This window comes from Filicampus tigris, chromosome 2, assembly GCF_054856515.1.
Source record: "Filicampus tigris isolate MCC_2025a chromosome 2, RoL_Ftig_1.0, whole genome shotgun sequence".
NCBI lineage: Eukaryota > Metazoa > Chordata > Actinopteri > Syngnathiformes > Syngnathidae > Filicampus > Filicampus tigris.
Genome location: NC_141218.1, coordinates 34,174,760 through 34,194,914, shown reverse-complemented (window position 1 = coordinate 34,194,914; position 20,155 = coordinate 34,174,760). Strand labels below are relative to the sequence as shown.

At 40.5% G+C, this 20,155-nt stretch overlaps 2 protein-coding genes across 4 annotated transcripts; one reads left to right on the top strand and one right to left on the bottom strand.

The window, feature by feature from the left end:
• Positions 1-2,943: 2,943 nt before the first annotated feature.
• Positions 2,944-6,510, bottom strand: med7 (mediator complex subunit 7). 2 transcript variants are annotated; one of them, XM_086023754.1, is made up of 2 exons: positions 6,370-6,510; positions 2,944-3,972 (listed from the first exon to the last, which is right to left on the bottom strand). In XM_086023754.1, exon 2 carries the CDS (start codon positions 3,961-3,963, stop codon positions 3,181-3,183), a length of 783 nt encoding a protein of 260 aa, XP_085879880.1. In that variant the 5' UTR covers positions 3,964-3,972; positions 6,370-6,510; the 3' UTR covers positions 2,944-3,180. The 2 variants fall into 2 exon arrangements, with proteins under 2 accessions (XP_085879880.1, XP_085879881.1); XM_086023755.1 differs by having other exon boundaries at positions 6,333-6,483.
• itk (IL2 inducible T cell kinase) lies at positions 4,064-19,674 on the top strand. 2 transcript variants are annotated; one of them, XM_086023753.1, is made up of 18 exons: positions 4,064-4,080; positions 11,768-11,923; positions 12,058-12,162; positions 12,255-12,336; positions 12,412-12,537; positions 12,811-12,848; positions 13,142-13,293; positions 13,397-13,462; positions 13,634-13,688; positions 15,506-15,585; positions 15,684-15,826; positions 16,014-16,088; positions 16,986-17,154; positions 17,230-17,446; positions 17,524-17,588; positions 17,664-17,782; positions 17,988-18,145; positions 18,231-19,674. In XM_086023753.1, exons 2-18 carry the CDS (start codon positions 11,786-11,788, stop codon positions 18,294-18,296), a joined length of 1,854 nt encoding a protein of 617 aa, XP_085879879.1. In that variant the 5' UTR covers positions 4,064-4,080; positions 11,768-11,785; the 3' UTR covers positions 18,297-19,674. The 2 variants fall into 2 exon arrangements, 1 of the variants encoding a protein (XP_085879879.1); XR_015085722.1 differs by lacking the exon at positions 4,064-4,080 and having other exon boundaries at positions 11,755-11,923; positions 18,231-18,819; positions 18,877-19,674.
• Positions 19,675-20,155: the final 481 nt, after the last annotated feature.

The window sequence follows — 20,155 nt, the reverse complement described above, 5'->3', positions numbered from 1 at the left end:
ATGTGATCACAGTCGCCAGTCGCTTGCGCTCTGATGAAATTTAATTCATTTTAACCTGATACATAGAATGTGTGCGACACGGATGATTGGAATTCCCAAATCAAGATATCCGCGAGGGGGCGGAGTGGCAGACCCAACATGAAAACCAGATTACCGGATAGGTTTAACCTACTGTTAACGCGGTGTGCTACAACTACTTTAAGGTCAAACGTGAAGAGGTAGAGAATACAGCATTATGCAAACGATGAAGTTGTTGCATATCAGGCGGAAATCGTCTCATTGATAAGTTATCCTAGTCAGGGCCGGCACACAGTTACTAACTGGAAAACGTGCTGTATCAAATATTTGATTGACGCTGATGACACGACTCCTAGTCCAGTCCTGTATTACAGTCATAATGTTTGGTATACAGTATCTGTTCCGTTGGATTGCCAAAAACACACACACAGGCACACATACACACACAGAACCCCTTCTGAGAATGCAGTGTCACAGCTGCAAATACACAATTTGAAACAAACCTAAGAATGTCAGTCTGATAGTTTCAATCAAACCCGTGCTTGATAGTGTATGTTATCCAAGGTCTCAACTGGCCTCAGGGAAACTCATCTGCATGCTCATCGTCCACATTAGGGTGACAATTTTTCGTTGTGATCAATTTGAGTAGGCAAATGATCAAATTCAATGGCGTCTGGCAGTTTGGAGAGGTGCCGTCTTCAATAATATTAACCCTGATCTTCACTGTACTGGGCAGATGAGTGTGGATGAGTGATTTGTTGACGTCACTGTTGGGAATCAAGTGGCCCATGTTGGCTATGGAGTTATAGTATTGGGAGGCCTATGTTATGGGACAATAAAAACAGATGTACTGTATTTCATTGATGGTATTTTGAATGCTCTGTAATATGTGATGAGAACCTGAAGTCCAGTGTTGTGCCAACGCCATCTATTATCCTCACGAGGGTTCTCGGGTGTGCTTGCGCCTATCCCAATCGTCTTGAGCCAGTAGGCGGGATACACTCTGAACTCGTTCCAAGTCAATCGCAGAGAACACACAGACAAACAACCTTACCATTCACATCCAGGCACATTAGAGTGTTCCATTAACCGACCATGCATGTTTTTGGAATGTGGGAGGAAACTGGAGTACCCAGAGAAAACCCACGCAGGCATGGAGAGAACATGCAAACTCCACACAGGAATGCCGGAGCCTGGATTCCAACCCTCGACCTCAACACTTTGAGTGGTATGTGCTAAGCAGGCAACCACCACCCCCTCACTTCATGTTGCAGCATAATACTGGATGGTCCCATTTTCTAAGAATCTGTACACAATTCCTGGAAGCTGAAAACATCCCAATTCTTGAATGGCCAGAATACTCGCTTGACATGTCATCCAGCATGTTTGAGTCGCTCTGGATTAAACAATTCAGCAACAATATATATGTGTATATATATATATATATATATATATATATATATATATATATATATATATATATATGTATATATATATATATATATATGCACACAACATTGGATTAATATACTCACTGTCCTTGTGATTATTGGCACCTATGACCATCTGATTCCCCAGACCTCAACCCCATTGAAAACCAGTGGGGTGAACTGAAGTGGAGAGTGCAGAGGGCCAAGTTGGCTGGATGATCAAGATTGCGCGAAGAGTAAGGGTAAAAAGTCCCACTTTCCTCATTTTCCCATCATTTGAAACATTACAGGAGATGATAAGGTGCTGTTTTGTTGGCAAAAGAGGGTTGTACAAAGTTAACATCGGGGATGCTAATAATTGAGGCACACGATTGGATGGAAAGTAATTATTTCTTAATGTCAGATGTTTTTCCCTTACTTAATAAATACACTGGGAGTTAAGAATAAATACACTGGAGTTAAAGGATGGATGTTCCTTTAAAAAAAAAAAAAAAAAAATCAGTCCTTGGTTTAGAAAAAAAACTTAAATCTATTAGTAGCTATAGAACACATCTTAAACAGGTGTGCCAATGATTATGGAGGGCAGTGTATAAAAGATGTAACTCGCAATGGTCACTGTAGAATTAATTCTGAAGTATATGAAACCATTTTGTCTGGCAATTTACAGAAAAATGCATGCAAACTAAGAAGCTTCATCATGCAACAAGATATTGACCCAAAACACACTGCCAACACAATAATGGACTTCATCAGGGCAAAAAGTGGAAAGTCTTTGACTGGCCATGTCAGTCACTGGACCTTAATCCAATAGAGCCTCAATTTACCTCCTGAAGAAGCGACTGAAGGGAGCTACCGCAATAAACAAACAAGCAATGAAAGCGGCTCCACTAACAGCAACAATCTGGTAAAGTCCACGGGTCGTGGGTTTGATGTCGTTACTGCAAAGTAAGGGTTGGGCCACCAAAAATATGAAATGTTAACCTCATAATATTCGTTGCAGTACTTTGCTCACTTGAAAAGCGGGTGGCTTCAAACAAAAGGTACTTGTAAATATGTAAAAGCTGGAATTCTGAACGTTTGTCTGATATTTATCTTTGGATCTGTAACCCAAATGTCTTCAGTATTCAACAAAAATAAAGGAATTGAGCTTGTCGTTCCAATACTTGTGGAAGCACGTGTTCGACTTTAAAGAGAAAGTCAAGTCAGACATTTTCTTTACATTATGTCCTGTGCGCCCCCACAAGTCTAAACACAGTATTCTGTGGAATATTGTTTGCTGCTTAATTCATATTCCATAAGTACAATAAGAACACTATATTTACACTAGTGGGGCCAAAGAGTAAATAGTCACGAAAATGTTTGACTTCCCCTTTAACCGCAGTTAGTCAATAACTTTTCCATTACTGTAGGCAAGATTCTTTGCAGAACAAATGACCCCAGTTTGCATAAAACATAACCATATGATTCTGCGGGGTGATGACCGCTCAGACAAATGTTCTCCTTTGGCTGAAAATATTTTTATTAGATTAACAAAAAAGTAAGCTGGCCACCCTATTCGTTTGCTTCTTCCACAGTACGGCACAAGTTGACCATTTGCTAACACAATTATGGGTGGATTGGAGGGCATAAAGCAATAGATACAAAGCTGTTAAATAAACGCAACTCAAAGCAAATGGGTCTTTCAGCACAATGACAAATATAAAACATCTGCAGTATAGAAAGTGAAAGAAGACTAGGCAATTTTGTCAATGATACTGCACATGGCCGCATCCTTGTCCCACATTTTGTCCTTTTTTAAGGTCGGTGTAATCTTGTTTGGGTGACCTGCCGCCATACAGCTTGCTGCTGCTGCTGCTGCTGCTGCTGCTGCTTCCTCCACTTCCATGGGTTCTGTTTTCAGCCTCGGAGCCTGCCCGGAAGGCCCGCTGCTGCTCCCGGAAAGCAGAGTTCTTGTTCCGTCACCAGCGCTGTCGATGCCCTCCAACTGCGGTAAGTCATCAGGCAGGGAGGCAAGGCAGCCCTGGATCAACTCCACGACCCGCTCCAGGTGCTTCTGGAACCTCTCTGCTGTATCTAGTCTCTGTCGTTTCTGAACCTCCATCATCACTCGCAAAGTCTCCCGGGCTTGATGTGGCCTATACTCATTTATCAGGTGGTGCATGTGAACAAACAGAAGTTTCAAATCCTCTAGCTTTTCATCTCGCTTTATACTGCCAGGGCTCTTGATGAGAATGTCCAGAAGGTCCAGAAAGTTCACCAGGATAGACATGTTAAGCTTCTTGAGCTCACGTTTGTGGTCAAATTGCACAGGATGGAGCCTCTCGATGCCTTGGCTCTCCAGAGGCCGGATGATCAGGTCGTCGCACTGGAACTGGTTGCCAAACATCATGTAGCTGTCTCTGATAGGTGGTGGTGGTTTGGGAGCAAAACCCTTGCTGACGTTTTCGTCCGTGTACTCTTTGATGTACTGCATAGGTGGAGGAGGCAGGGCGCTAACCTGCTGTGGTTCACCCATGATGGCGCTCTGAAAAAACAAGAATGGCTCTCGTCAACGGAGGTGTTTTCAGTTAGTAAAAACCGTACCATGAAGAGGAACAAATGAGCACACCAACCATAACATCACTAATCACAGGTAAATTCATGCATAAGACATTTGGAGCCAGCCATCTATAAGCTTTGATACCACGAAAACGCATTATCTGTTGCACAAATTGGTGTAAACTTTAACTGAAAATATGATAGGGCAATGTTGTGGTGGGAGTCACTCCTAAAAACTTAGAAGAGGAGAGCTGTGAATGATAGATTTTTAAGTCAGAACGCAAATGTGTTCAACTGTTGTTCATTTTCAAACAAGTAAATATTGTTTCTTTTGTAACCAAGCACATGTGATTTCTCGGTAGGCCGGCCAAGATTAGTCCACTAGTTGCGACTACGTCAATGACCAAATCTGTCAACAGCAACGGGGATGGTGAGCGAGCATCTGATGCTACTCCACTGTAGATTTCTAACTTGGAAACAACTTTACTTATGCACAACCACTAGTAGATGACATCAATGCCCCATTTTAGATATGAGATCAGCACGGTTTGAGAGTCCAATGGGAGAAATGGTTCCATTTTCTGCAACCTACTGCTGATTGTTAAAATGGGAAAAAGGTTGGGCTTTTTTCCTGGTGAAATGAGAAAGTATATTCTTTCATTTGGTAGCTATATATAAATACATATAAATTGTTGATCACAACATCGTGTGGGTCTTCAAAATAGTATTTGGATATTTGGAGACGTTATTAATTTTCAGTTAAAAAAATTATAATATTGGCGTCAAAATTTAAAAAGAAATTACTTTGTTGAAATGTCTTTAAACATATGTTTATTAGGGATGTAACGATTTAGCGAAAATCAATATAAAATCAATGTAAGTGCTCAAAATATGCATCGATGTAACAATATAAAAGAATTGATTCGTGACGCCATGTTAACAAGCCCCTCTCTCGTCTTTGCCATCTGCAACGCTCATGCGCAGTAGTGGTGATCCGGGTCGTCTGTGACGTAAACAGAAGCATTGTAGTAATGGTGTCATGGTGTTAACGTCCGGGGAACATTCACAAAATACTTAAAACGACGTGAATCGCCCTTTCCTAGCAGAGCGGCGGTGATAAATAAGCATCTAATAAGGAAGCATGTTGTGGCTCATGACGATTTCATTTCTCACATTAGGACAGGCGATCCGGGAAGCTAGCTGGAGTTAGCATACAGAGTCCCCAAACTGTGCCGGTTTCTGATGGAACGCTGCACACATGTACTGTTGTGGTATGCTTTTTGTACATACATCTAAGGCCAGCTGCTTGCTGATGCGATATACTACGATTTGCATATGATCCGATTAGACGACAAATCGCAACTACTACCGGTGACTAGTCAACTCACTTAAAGGCCCTGATACACCAAACTGACGTCGGAGGTCGTTAAGCATCGTTGCGTCTTTCAGCGCCGTCTGATTGGTGTAGTGGCCACCGTTGTAGTGTCGTAACCCTTCTGTAAACGTCTTAGGGGCATTTACGTATGTTGAATCGGCATCGCCAGTCGTGACATTTGGTCACTCTGATTGGTTGTTAGCTAGCAAATCAGCGCGCAGAGCACCAACCTGAAGTGACAAATGCGGAAAAACAGTCAGCACACCTCCACTGCCTTAATCTTCTTACAAGTACAAGATCGAGGGTTGACAATGTACACTTTGTGAGCGTTACACCTTCTATTTTCGGCTTTTCATTGATGTCTCGAGAAATAATAGGGTAGTTTCCAGGCAGGCTAGTGACAAGTAATACAAAACAAAGAACAATAAAATAAACACACAGTTTTTGTTTGAACCAATGGGGAGTGCGGTACACACACGTGTGCTAACGATCATAATAATAATAATATTGATGAATATTTTCATTTTCATTCGTAAGTTGGTAATTGAACGTATTGCAATTCAACTTAAAAACAAGTACTTTTTTACTGTATTGTTGTTGTACTTTCATTATAATGATCTTTTATGTATGTAATTAATTTCAATTCTAAACGTTAAGCTTTCTTTTCGCAACAAAAGTATTATGTAAAATACTTACGGTGAAGTTGCAAAAAAACAACAACAAAAGACCAACTAGTAGTTCATTTGAAAGATACAAGACGAGGCGTACAATGCAATATACAATCAAATGGTAAGCAAATTAGGCCGAGCTAGGGTTAGTTAGAGCAAGTTATCTTTGCTTCATATCGTCTATCCAACCGCCAAACTGTTTGAACGTGAGGAGTTACGCAAATACAGCTAGCTTTTAGCAGCCAGATGCACGCCATTGCTTCTACATAACAACATGTGACCATAAATGTATAAATGACTCACGAGATCGAAACGAAAAGTTTGCGATAACCGTACTTGCCTCCTAATCGTCTCTTCGGGTCCGACAATTGTGATGCTATGATAGAAATTTAGGGACAGGATATTACAAATTGTACATCAGTTAGCTTGCTCTATCACGGATATGGAGAATGATTGTGTTCCAATACCATTGGCTGAGAAACTCACGTGATTCCGTTTCGCCGTTTGGACTGGTCAGCCTGTTCGGGAAGTTCCTAAGCACTCATTGGTTGTTGCAATTGACACGTGATGGTGTAGTTTTAGTTTTCTTTTCCCATAAATAAAAACGCCATGCTCGAGGGAAGGGCGCGTTGAATGACATCTCTATCAAATTTAGCAAAAGGTGGTAGTGGGAATAGTAGGGAACAAACAATTACAACAAGATTAAGATTAGGACATACGGGATGCAATAGAATAATGCATTTAAATGGGAAACATGCATCAGGTTTTTGTGCTTGTGGAACAAAAAGAGAGTATTGAACATTTGATTTGTTACTGTCGAAGGTACAAAAGAAGCAGAGAAAAAATAAGAAAAGAGTTCAGGAAAAGGTGGGTTTCTAGTGCTCAATGTTAAACATGTTCTGAAGACTGAAACAATTAATTTTAAAGCAAATACCTGTTTTAGTTTTTAAGAAAAAAAAAAAAAATAGTTTAGTTACTTTTTGACTTTTGGTCATATAGTACAGTACTGCACAATGGTTTTACACGTACTCTGACCCAGGCTCCAGCACAGTAGGTGTCAAGTGGCTGTAATGCACCTTGAATGTCAGATGCCAGTCAACAACAATACATTCGAAAGTTTAAAAACAAGTTTGAGAGAGAGAGAGAAATTGAAAAATATCTCGTCTCAATGCACGCACCAATGCTGCTGACTTCTGGTCACACATTTTGCCATTCGCAGCTGCATGCAGGTCTGTGTGAACAGACTTGCCCGGCTTTTTTTGAGCTGATCACCTCAAAATAGTTTTTTCCTTCCTTCATTCATCCTCCGAACCGTTTATCTCACTATGGCCTGCCGGAGCCTATCCCAGCTGTCTTTAGACAGAAGCAGAGTACACCCTGAACTGGTCGCCAAACAGCCATTCACACCTCCATTCACACCTATGGACAATTTACCCTCTTCGATTAACCTACCACGCATGTTTTCAGACACGCAGAAAATGCATGCAGGCACGGGGAAAACATGCAGAGGCCAGATTTGAACCCACAGCCTGTGCCCAGTGAGGCGGATGTGCTAATCAGTCATTCACCATGCTGCCACAAACTCGTTTATCGACCAAAAATGCTGTACAAAAATTTTGTAAAATACCAAGTAAAATAGAAAGCCTTTATTGTCACTTTATGGTGCATGATGCAGTAAATTTGATGTTATGAAAACATAAAAAACAACCAATAATAAAATAATAATGATGACAAGTACTGTCTACAGAATGATTCTACAGAATGAGGATAAATGGTCCCACGGCTCGAGAATTTCTTGATCGCTGTGACCACAGCTTAATGACAGGAGCGGTTGATGGCAGTGCCTCGCTCACCCGGTAGCTGAGGGAAGAAAGGGAGATAGAAAGAAAGATGGACAGACTGTGCTTCAACCATCGCTGATTCGTTGTTGTCATGGTGAAATTTTCTTGCAGAGTGTATCCACCTTATTTCTACGCCCTATGAGCCTTTGCATGAATTGTGGGTGCAACTTCTGGATTGAACCGGAAATAGGCGTTTTGTTTACATGGTAAATGCCAGTTACAGACTTAAACAATGTACGAGTGCTAGTTGCCACATCTTAACAGAGAAAACATTTCCATCCCGCTTCCTACTAATGTAGTAGGATAGGCGGATGATATTAAGTGGTCAGCAACAGCATACAGTCATGTTTTGCTACTTTCTGAACTTTGTCACTTGCAGAGGCTGAGGCAATGAGCAATCTCAAAAGCTCAGAGACATTTCAGTACCTACATAGCAATAAAGTTGGTCACATTGTGGTGGAAAAGGTTGGACACAGTCTTATTTCGCTTAATCCAGGCGTATGACCCAGCCCAGAAAAACCCTTACTCTTTTATCAACTGCACTACTTTCCCACTGCGTGGTAACTACATCACATCCTGGATAGCAAAATATGGGTGAATCAATTTCGAAATTTTTTATGTGTTGAATCTACGTTGAAACCTAAAGTAGAAATTATACAGAAAGCGCAGGGTTGATAAAATGTTGGGCCAACGTTTGCTTTTCAACCATACATCACACAACATCAATGTTGATTCAACTGTCATCTAAATTGGAATTAAAATACTGTAAATTGGCTGTCACTTATATGGCACTTTTCTACCTTGAGTACTCAAAGCTTTAAACTGTACCTCATCTACCTACTGATGACACAGCATCAGGAGCAACTGGAGGTTCAGTATCTTGCTCAAGGATGCTTCGACATGGTCACAATGGCCGGGGATCGATCCCACAACCTCCGGGTTGGCAAACGACCACTCTACCACTGAGCCATGCCACCCCACTGTAACAAAAACATTGGCTTAGTCCACTACAAAATGTTATCTTTTCCTTTACCCAAATGTATGAAAAACCTATGACAGAAAACATGTTTAATATTCAAAAATGTATTAGAAGAGATCAAAATACTGCGCGGAAATGGCTAAGAAATGAAATTGTTTCATGAAACAGGACCAACACCAGTGTGCTCAGGGCAACAAAAAACAAAAATCAGTCCGAAAAAAGTGGTTAAAAAAAATAAAATAAAATGTATATATGATAGAGCGAGAGCAAGTGAGAGCGAGAGAGAGATACAGTACACACACTTTTTGCGGTTGAAAAAGGCCTGCCCCCATCAGATTATGCCCCCTTCCCACCTCCCTCCGCTGAAGTAGAAAAATAGAGAAGGGCAAACCTAGATAACACAGATTCAACATTAATTAAAAATTGGCCATTCAAATTTTTTAATTCAACCAAAAAACAATGTAGATTCAACAGCATCTTTGAATCACACATTTTAATGCTGACAAAATATTGTTGAACCAACATTGATTAGACATCAGTCTTCAACTAAACCAAAAATCAACCCTCTTAACCCTAATTCAACATTGATTTAACATCTTTTGGTATCTGGGATATGTGCTCCAAAAAGGAAAGGAAAACCAGGTACATAATAACAGCAACACTATTAAATCAGATTAGGATGAAAATTATGTCCGTGCTGAAATTATTGTTATTACTGACCAGCATTCCAAAGGCACGTCATGTCACTTTTAAAAGAGAAATAAATACACATTGTTGCCCGACTAATACTAAAGTGCTGTGTCTGCAATACACATAAAAATCATACCTGATGTTATTGTCACTGCTCTCAATCTTTAAATCTTCTCCGGTAGTTTGTCGTTCGATGCGCCATCGGCTTCCACTATTTGTCCATAAATTGAAAGGAACACACAAACGTTTAGGTGGTTTTTTCAAATGAAGATTTTCAGCCTAACCCTTCTGTGCTCATCATCCATGGGTAGGCGATGGGAACTGTACCAATTATCACAACAACAACATTGTCCTCTCAGTCGGTGTGCATGTTCAAAATATAGCTGTTGAAGCCACAGACTCTGTTTTGTCTTGTTGCTAGTACAACCATCAAAAAGTTCCCAAGCTGTGCAGGCCATTTTTAAATGCTATTTATGATTCTTATGATCATTTAGAAAAGAAAGCAAAACAACGTTCGAACAAACGGCTCCTGTTGTAACAAATAGCTCACCGCTTCCGTGTGTCTTACGGGAAGTCGCTCCCATAATTGTTTCTACATGAGAGCAAGAATAAGATGTATACATTTTCCATCTCCATTGTAGTCCCAGTACACTGGTAAAAGTGTTCAAGTAAAAAGCTGAGTTGAATCAGTGAACGTAATGGCCGGCACGCTATTGAGTTGGCTGAAGGAGGTAACCCCTCTTCTTATAACAAGTCACAGCTTTGGGTGTCATTTCCACCTTGGAAAACACCAGCTCCAAATATTGAAGATACCTATTCCACAAACGCACGTTGTCACATGTCTAAAGGATGACATTATTTTTCCCTCAGAGGGCATCCCAATAGCTTGAAATAAACAGAAATGGACCCTCATAAACTGCCTCACCTTTGCACCGGACAGGTTTCATGTGATGCCTTGCATATGGTGCATGCACTCACTATTACCAAAGTGTGACATTTTGGCGTGTTTAGTTGAAGTCCCGTTATTCTGTTCTGCATGAATGGCAGTTCGTGAATTCTCAGGTTAATTGTATCTTTTGCCATCTAGTGGAAGAACATTGAATTATTCTGCCTCTCACTACAGGTCACTGGCATAGATAGATGAATAAAGATACATCATTTTTTGTAACAAAAGATTTCCGGACCACTTAAGTGAAATTGGATCATGTTTTTTCGCAGCACACCTGATGATCTCCTACGGCACAGTGGCTAGGAAACATGGCCACATTTACAAGATGCTGTCGTATAGTACTTGTGTTGCAAATTATCCATCCATCCATTATCTATACCGCTTCTCCTCACAAGGGTCGCGGGGCGTGCTGGAGCCTATCCCAGCTGTCTTCGGGCAGTAGGCGGGGGACACCCTGAATTGGTCGCCAGCCAATCGCAGGGCACACAAAGACAAACATCCGCACACAATCACACCTAGGGGCAATTTAGAGAGTCCAATCAACTTACCATGCATGTTTTTGGAATGTGGGAGGAAACCGGAGTACCCGGAGAAAACCCACGCAGGCACGGGGAGAACATGCAAACTCCACACAGGGAGGCCGGAGCCGGGATTGAACCCACGACCTCTGAACTGTGAGGTGGACGTGCTAACCAGTCGACCACCGTGCCGCCATAAATTGGCTGTCACTTATATGGCACTTTTCTACCTTGAGTACTCAAAGCTTTAAACTACCTCATCTACCTACTGATGACACAGCATCAGGAGCAACTGGAGGTTCAGTATCTTGCTCAAGGATACTTCGACATCGTCACAATGGCCGGGGATCGATCCCACAACCTCCGGGTTGGGAAACGACCACTCTACCACTGAGCCATGCCGCCCCACTGTTGCAAATTACTGTACATCAAATTTATTTCATAGTTTTTTTCAGTCAGTGCCCTGATATCAATTCCTTCAAATAGCGTGACAAATGGCTATGTTTTACACACCAACACAACCACAAAAGAGACAACTTAGCATGAGTGAAGGTTTAAATTGAATATCATGCGATGACTTTTTAAAGTGTACTCAGTGAAAATGACTGTGCCTGTAAGGTGATGATTTCATGCAGTTGAAGTCCACGTGGGTATGTGCAGTCTGCATGTGTTGGAGTCAGGATGTGGTCTACTAAACCCAGCTACCGGAAACGTCATGGTATATATTTTTTTGTGGCACAGTCTCCCTCTGTGTTTCTTAGATTGTTGTTCATGTTACCATGTTCTCCGGAGTGATTCTCAATGGTACCTTGATCAAAAAATCGCAGCAAAAAAAAAGAACATCTCCATGCAACTACAAGAAGAGATTTTTTGTGCTTGACGCAAAGGAATTGAAGTATTCTGAGTGTTGTCCTGGAGTAAGTATCCATACGGAGTAGCTATTTCTTTTAAATTGTACTTTTGATCAGTTGAGTCATTCCAAGCTTTGGGGTGGCCTCCTGATATTCCACTGCAATTCCAGTCATATTCTGACTGTATATTTTTGTTTCAGAGAAAGCCCATACTGAAAGGTTGCATCAAGTTATACAGCATTAAGTGTGTAGAGACCGTCTTTACCGATCTCCCCATTCCGTGCGACTACAAGTACCCCTTCCAGGTGAGGTTCACATTTGTCAACTCATCACTGAAACAGCAGAATTACTTTAAACCAATGCATAACACCCCATTCTCAAACACAAACATCTACAGGTTTTTCATGGCAACCATTTCCTCTACATTTTTGCCCCAGACAATGATTGTCGTCTGAGGTGGGTGCACGCTCTTAAAGAAGGTGAGCAAATCGGGCTTTTAGGCAATACAAATCATCTTGACCTCATGTAATCTATTGTGCTGGTTGCTGATATAGAGACAAAGAATAACAATTTGGTTGAAAAATACCACCCACAATTTTGGACGGATGGAAAATGGAAATGCTGCCGGCAGTCAGAGAAACTGGCAGTGGGCTGTCAGTTCTATGATCCACTGGGTAACGGTTAGTATGACCCTTTTCTTTTATACTGAAGTTAAGGGCTAATATGGAGTCAATAGGTTGGCCGATTGTTTTTGACAAATCTTCTAGATGTTTAAAGTTCATCAGCAAGCAGTGCAAAATTTTGCCAAAACCTTAGAACAGTCTGAATACTGGTAGTGTTTAAACAGTTCATTAATAAACATCTTGCCAAATGGAGTAGATTTGGGTATCTGGTATTTGCAAAGTGTCCTACATTTTGTTATGCAAAAAGTAAATGTTTTGGATTTTCCACAGGTTCTAAAAAACCACTTCCCAAGATCCCAGATTCAGAGGTAACCGTTTTGTACAAATTAAATTATTTAATTACCGGTATGATGTTTGATGTTCTTTGAACGGTGCACAACGAATGATCGCTTAGAAACATTCATCTTTTGTTTTATCTTTGCATCTGTCGTTGGTCCTTGTTGTATTTAAACTGGTGACCGCTCACTAGACACATTTTCAATTGGTTTTTGTAATTGTGCGCAACGGATGTTGACCTCCATCGATCCAACAGATATACCGTGAGTTATAGAGTACCTAAATGAAGCACTAAATAACATTGTGTCACAATTGTTTTCATTAGGTAGAAATGCAGTCCACAGTGCATAGGATGGTTATTGCACTGCAGAACTACACACCATTTGGAGACAGAGAATTGGCACTTCAGAAAGACAAGGAATACACCCTGACAGACAGCTCCCACCCTGTCTGGTGGAATGTTCAAGATGAAAGGGGGTAAACACAACTATTGCTACCTATATCATTGTGCGAGCTCACGGTGCAAATGATTTGAATGATTTGATATGAAAAAGAGCCTTTTGCATTCTTGCCATCACAGTAACGGCGGGTTTGTCCCAAGGACACACATAGCTGAAAAATCAGGGAACAACTTTGAGAGATTTGAGTAAGTTAGCATCTAATACACTGCGTATGCTACATGTTACGTGTGCTTGTTTGTTCATTATAGTGTGTGCATATCAACTGTATTGCAGGCGTGTGTATTTCTGGACTTTGTCAATGTATTTTACTATTTGCATCTGGAAACGTATTTTTCTTCTCATCTGTCCTCTCAAAGATGGTATAATAAGAACATTTCTAGACGGGAAGCAGAGGACGTGCTGATCAAAGAGGTAAAAGCATCAGCAATGCCATTTATTCATACTGCGGCAGCATTGTCTTGAGGGGCAGAAATCTCTGTAGCCCCAGTTCAGCCCCTCCAGCATTTTATTTGAGATTCTAAAAAATATTAATAAATTATTTTCTCAGCCCCCGTATGTATCGGTCAAGCCCCGCTTTAGCCCCGGGAGAGAAAAAATCCTGCAGCCACCCCTGATAAAGTGATGTGGTACAGCAGCGTAGGCGGTTGTTTTGACACACGTCAATGACGGCACGTTATCATCTTTAGTTGTCATCTCCATGAATTGATGTTCTTAAGAAAGGATTGTCTTATTTCTTCAGCCTCCTCCTGCCTCACTCTGTCAATCTCCTCGTTTCCTTGATGGGATTCCTGGTGGGAGGTGTTAACATGTAAACAGAGGAATGAGGAGCTAGGAACCTGCAAATTGAGAAATTAGATTAGTCTTCTCTCCTCCCTTCATTGTGCCGCTGGCTGAAACGTGACCTGGCATATATGAGACGTACCTCCCCGAGGCATAAGAAGAAAGCAAATATTGTGTGTCTTTATACTGAGGAAAATTATACAAATAGTAGCACACACTTAATTGGATAAGTGTAACTACTACTACTCAAAAACTTGGTCATTTTAAAGTAATGTAGGTAACACGTTACTGACATCACTGTGCATAAATAAATACATTATGATCAGGTTATTGCTGTCAACTGAAGTTAGATTTGGCTCCAACACCTTCAGCAAGTGTTGCATCTGCACCCCGAGAATTAGTGTGCAACGCTTTCACACCCACAGTGCTGAATTTCCTCCTATGACGTGTCGCACGCATGACTATGTATCTATCATTTGCTAATTGCTGGCTCAGACCGACTGTGAAGCAAAGAATGGTCTGGCATAACAATGCCAACTCACAACGTTTACACCAGGCGTTTCCAAAATCCGGCCCGGGGGCCAAATGCGGCTCGCGGTAAACTTTTATCCGGCCCGCACCCTCTGTCATAAAATGAATAACATCTGGGCTGCAGCCCCGTAGACACACATATAAAATACACTCTAAATGCAATTCTGTGTTTGCGCACGAGAGGGCAGCAGCACCAACTCCATAACCGTATGATACCTTTACGGTTAGTTTTCTAAAATGACAACAATGAATAAAAAGGTAGAGTTGACAGCAAGGGGAGAAAAAATTAAGGAAAATTAAATTATTAAACTATTTTTCAATGAAATACACCACAACTGTGCCTCATTTGCAAGGAGACTGTTACCTATTTCCCTGTCTTTACATCTAAAAGTTCACTGAATATTTATTTTCAACAATATGCCATGTTTCAAATTGACCCTGGCCTTCACTGGTGTATAGGATATATATGTATAATTTGCATATTTCCCTGTCATAGAATTAAAATGTTATGAGAACATTTAATTGCCAGTTTTTATTGATGTTTGAAATTTGCACCGGTGAATACTATTACCTGTACTTATTTCCCTGTTTTAAATGAAAAAGTTCAGTGAAAATGTATTTGCCAGTGATATGTCATGTTTCAAATGTACCAAAAGACATGTTTAAGAATCTTGATATTTCAATAACAAAGTCAAAAACGAAAGGCAGACTGGTTTGCTAAAATGTGCTTGGATTTATTGGTGTTCCATGTAAAAAAAGAATGCCAGACTAAATGGTCGGCCACTTGCAGTTTTACCTCACCAAATCTGGCCCTTATCGCAAAAACTTTGGACACCTGTGGTTTACACCCAAAGTATTGGATAGACCTGAATTATATCATTTTAATGGGTTTGTTTGTGTGTGTGGTAAATATTTAGGGAAAAGAAGGTGCATTCATGGTTCGAAACTCGAGACAGACGGGCGTCTACACGGTGTCAGTATTCACCAAAGCACTGGGGTAATTTCACCTTTACAGTATCATTGTCATCATGGTGTCACTGTGCTGTAATACTGTTTGGCTAAATGCAAAGGATCTCTTGAACATATCACCTGCAGATCTAATGGGGAGAAACAACCATGTGTTAAACATTACCAAATAAGGCGGACAGAAACAGAAGAGCCTTCTTTTTACTTGGCAGAGAAGTATCTCTTTCGCGCCATTCCACAGCTGATCTACTATCACCAACACAATGCTGCTGGTAATTTGCGGCTCAGTTTTTTTTGTCCCCCACATGCAACTTAAAATGAATTGTTGGAACAATTATGCAAAATGCAGAATGCTGCCGTATTATGCCTTCAAGCAAATCAAATTGTTTTCAAAGAGCCAGTGTGCGTGGGTGTGTGTGCGTGTGCGCGTGCATGTGCTTATGTATGTGCACTTCGCAGGTCTGATAACACGTCTCAGACACCCGGTCACTCAAACAGGCAGCTGCTCCCCGGAAATTGCTGGTTCATTCAAAGGTAATTCGATACTGTACAAGACATTCTAGGACAATATTATCTTCATCCAAGTTTTGCTGCATGCAGCCTCCAATAGGATCATGAAGATGTAGTCACTGATGCAACAGTGTGGAAAATACTCAGCACTGCACATAAATGCACATTTGGTTTTTGGAATACTGTATTCCACTGAGGCTACATTACACTACACAGAATCATAATCTTAGATATATTACTTATAAACATACGAACGATTGAGTACATTAATGTTGAATTATTGCTTGATATATTTGATCATGTCACAATATTAGAGTCACTTAGCATGATGCAGAGCACTTCTCCACTGCACATGACAACCACAATAAGAAGTGTAATGTTAGATTAATTGCCGTGTAATAGTTTCAATCGAATTCAGCTGGTTTGTATGCGATCAGGAGAACTTTGGTTCTGAGTATGACACTGCAAAAGAGGCCATTGACTGCGTATGACTCAGTATCTGCAAAATAATGGGGCTTGTTATTCTAAATCAATTGCCACCTGTGCAATTTCTAAATAGGGTTATTGTCTGCAGTTGACTATGACAACATGAGGAACCATATAGATTTTATTTGGTTTGAAATGGATGACAAACTTAAGTTAAAATGTCCGATTTGTAGATGAATCTTTCAGCAGCTTTTTTTTTTCGGGGGGGGGGGAAGAAGAAAGTGATTGTGATTGTGATTTTGATTTGAAACAATTGTTGAGGGAACTGAGGTCAATGTTTTTAAACCGGTCAGTGCAAGGCATCCTAACTTTTCAACCAAATTTGCTCACATCAAATAAGCAAATTGCTTCGGGGACACTTTTCTGGTTTAGTAATATTCGAATGCGCTCTCTACTGTCTCTACACCTCTTTACTCTATACCTGCTGCTCAACAGATGAGTGGGAGGTGGACCCCGAAGAACTTACCTTTGGTGAGGAGGTAGGCAGTGGACAATTTGGGATGGTGCTGGGGGGACAATGGAGGGAGAAGAAGGTGGCACTGAAAATAATAAGAGAAGACTGCATGTCAGATGAGGAATTTAAAGAAGAGGCAAGAGTCATGATGTAAGTGCACGCCTTGATTCATTAGCTGAGGTAATAATCAACTGAGACAATGTACAATTGTGTATGTTTCTATAGGAGATTATACCACTCTAAAATAGTTCAGCTCTATGGTGTATGCACCCAGCGTTCTCCGATTTGTTTGGTGTTGGAGTTCATGGAGAATGGCTGTTTATCAGATTACCTGCGAGGCAAAAAAGGGTCTTTATCCCAGGACACAATGTTGGCCATGTGTCTGGATGTCACTGAAGGGATGGCCTACCTGGAGATGTCCAACTTCATCCACAGAGATCTGGTAGAAATAATTGACAAAAAGACATTTGCCAGTGGTTTCAGTTGAATTTTCCTTATCTGTTGCCTTCTCAATTTTAGGCTGCCAGGAACTGCCTAGTTTCAAAGAACAATGTGGTTAAATTGTCAGATTTTGGCATGACCAGGTATTTCACATTTTCTGTTCTATCATGGCAATGTTGTGGCTATCACACTGGTCATTCCTACTTTGTGTGTTGTAGATATGTTCTTGATGACCAGTACACAAGTTCTTTGTGCTCCAAGTTTCCAGTAAAGTGGTCGGCACCAGAGGTTATCAAATACTGCAAGTTCAGCAGCAAATCGGATGTCTGGTCCTTTGGTATGATTCAGTTCTGCATGAGTTTATTGACTTCATATTGTTACATCAACATATTTGTTCTTCTTAATGTAAAAGAAGGAGAGCTAATTTACCAGATTTTAGCAAGCAGCATTTTAGTCAACATTTCAGACCGTAGTTTTCCATGTTTGGACTTGCACAGCTATCATCATTACATATTTAAACTGTAACCTGTTTACCCCTTCAGGTGTTCTCATGTGGGAAGTCTACACAGAGGGCCGCCTTCCCTATGAGAACCAATCCAATGCTCAGGTAGTAGAGTCCCTGAATGCTGGCATGAGGCTGCTGAAGCCACGACTGGCACCAGAGGCTGTATATCAGCTTATGGAGTGGTGCTGGAAAGAGGTGGGGAGAAGGAATTTGATGTATATTGTAGGAAAACACACAAAAATAATGGCCCTGCGTTGACTTGTCATGTTTTCATTCTTAGAAACCAGTGGATCGTCCATCCTTCAAATTGCTGTTGCATGAGCTTTCCTTACTTAGAGACAGTTGAACCACAAGATATGGATTGTGGATGCTCAACATTAAGCAGAGCTATATTTATTCTATTTATTTTTTTTATCATTGCCTCAAGTGTGACATATTTTTATATATTTCTGCCATAAGTAGGTAACTGTTTCATTGCCTGTATGCAGTCACATGCATTGTATTTATTATACTCTAGGTACCCTACTGATGTACACTTAAAAGAAAAACATGACTTCAAATTAATTTTCCTTCATAGGCAGTGTGTATGAACTTTAAAGGGGAAGTCAACCCCAACGTTTTCTGTACAATAATACTGTATGTTCTTTGTAGCCCCACTAGTATAAACACGGCATTCTGATTGATATTGAGTTTGTGAAATATGACTTATGTAGTAACATCCACCTGTTTTTGTCCATCTCTGGGGTTACCATTGCTATCAACTGAAATGCTCAGGGCTCAGGTAATGACCAGTTATCGCTCAGCTTCAGAAAAAAGGTGAGCCATGATTGGTTGACAAAATGGCCGCCCCCTGAGATGGCTAAAAACAGGTGGATTTTGCTGTTAAAAGGGCAAAAATGGCCGCCCCCTGAGATGGCTAAAAACAGGTGGATTTTGCTGTTAAAAGAGCAAGTCAACCCAAACATATTTTTTTTCAAGAATATATTCTATGCTGGCCCACTGGTCTCAACACGGCATTTTGATTAATATTGCATTTGTGGAATATGAGAAATCCACCCATTTTTAGCTAGCTCCGGGGGCGGCCATTTTGTCAATTCTGTCGACTGAAAATGACATCAATCCAATCATGGATCATCTTCAGAAAACAGGTGAGCTGTGATTGGTCGTTACTGAGCCCTGAGCACCTGTGATGTCATTTTCAGTCGACATATGTGACAAAATAGCTAAATATGTGTGGAGTAACTCATATTCCACGAATGCAATATTAATCAGAATGCCTTGTTTAGAGTAGTAGAGGCGCATATAAAATATTATTGTAAAGAAAAGTTGGGGTTGACTTCCGCTTTAATAGAGTAAATATCAATGGCATCTGATTCCCTGAAAAAAGGTTTAAGCCGATTAAGTATCAAAATTATGACAATGTACGATGCCTTACTGGACATTTTTGACCGTTCACATAATCACTGTGAAGTCTTCTATTCACTATTAATGTTCATACACACTGCTTAATTATAGAATGAAGGAAATTAATTTGGAGTTGCGTGTTGCTTTAAGGTTTCTGTAAATAACAATAAATTGTGTGTTTTCACTCAGTTAACATGTATGATATCATAATACACATAAAAGTTGAACCAACTTTAGCTAACTCTTAAACATGTGACATGTAACGTAATTTTCATCTTCTCAGTACGAGCTCTATGTAAATTAATAAAAGACGGAAACTATTTGTGTGCAGTAAAGTCTTTTTTCACTGTGCCAAGTAGGGATGGGCAATACCACACTTAACAGATTCATTACAATACCGCTACTTTTTCTTCCAATATAATTGATACCGATACATTCTCCTTGGCATTTTTCTAGTCAAATTATTATTACACAGGCAATTTACATGACAAATACTGGCCATTTATAACACATTTATTTTGTGTACATGATGTGCCATCTTCCATTACGAGGGAATCTGCGCAGTTGTGTAGTGAAACTACCAAAAACAGTTGAAAATGATGCGTGCGCTCCCATTTTTTTTTAGTATCGATGTTTAAGGATATCAATGCATGTGAGTATCGATATATCGATACAAAAGGATCGATAGGACCATCTCTAGTGCCAAGTTATCAAAACTAGTATAATTTATGTCATGTCATGTCATCTTCCAAACCGCTTATCCTATACAGGGTTGCAGGGAATTGCTGGAGCCTATCCCAG

Coding starts and splice junctions, on each gene's coding strand:
- med7 (XM_086023754.1), bottom strand. CDS start 3,963: ATGGGTGAACCACAGCAGGTTAGCGCCCTGCCTCCTCCACCTATGCAG.
- itk (XM_086023753.1), top strand. CDS start 11,786: ATGTTCTCCGGAGTGATTCTCAATGGTACCTTGATCAAAAAATCGCAG. Junction 12,849..13,141: donor CCAAGATCCCAGATTCAGAG/GTAACCGTTTTG, acceptor TGTTTTCATTAG/GTAGAAATGCAGTCCACAGT. Junction 17,783..17,987: donor ATCGGATGTCTGGTCCTTTG/GTATGATTCAGT, acceptor TTACCCCTTCAG/GTGTTCTCATGTGGGAAGTC.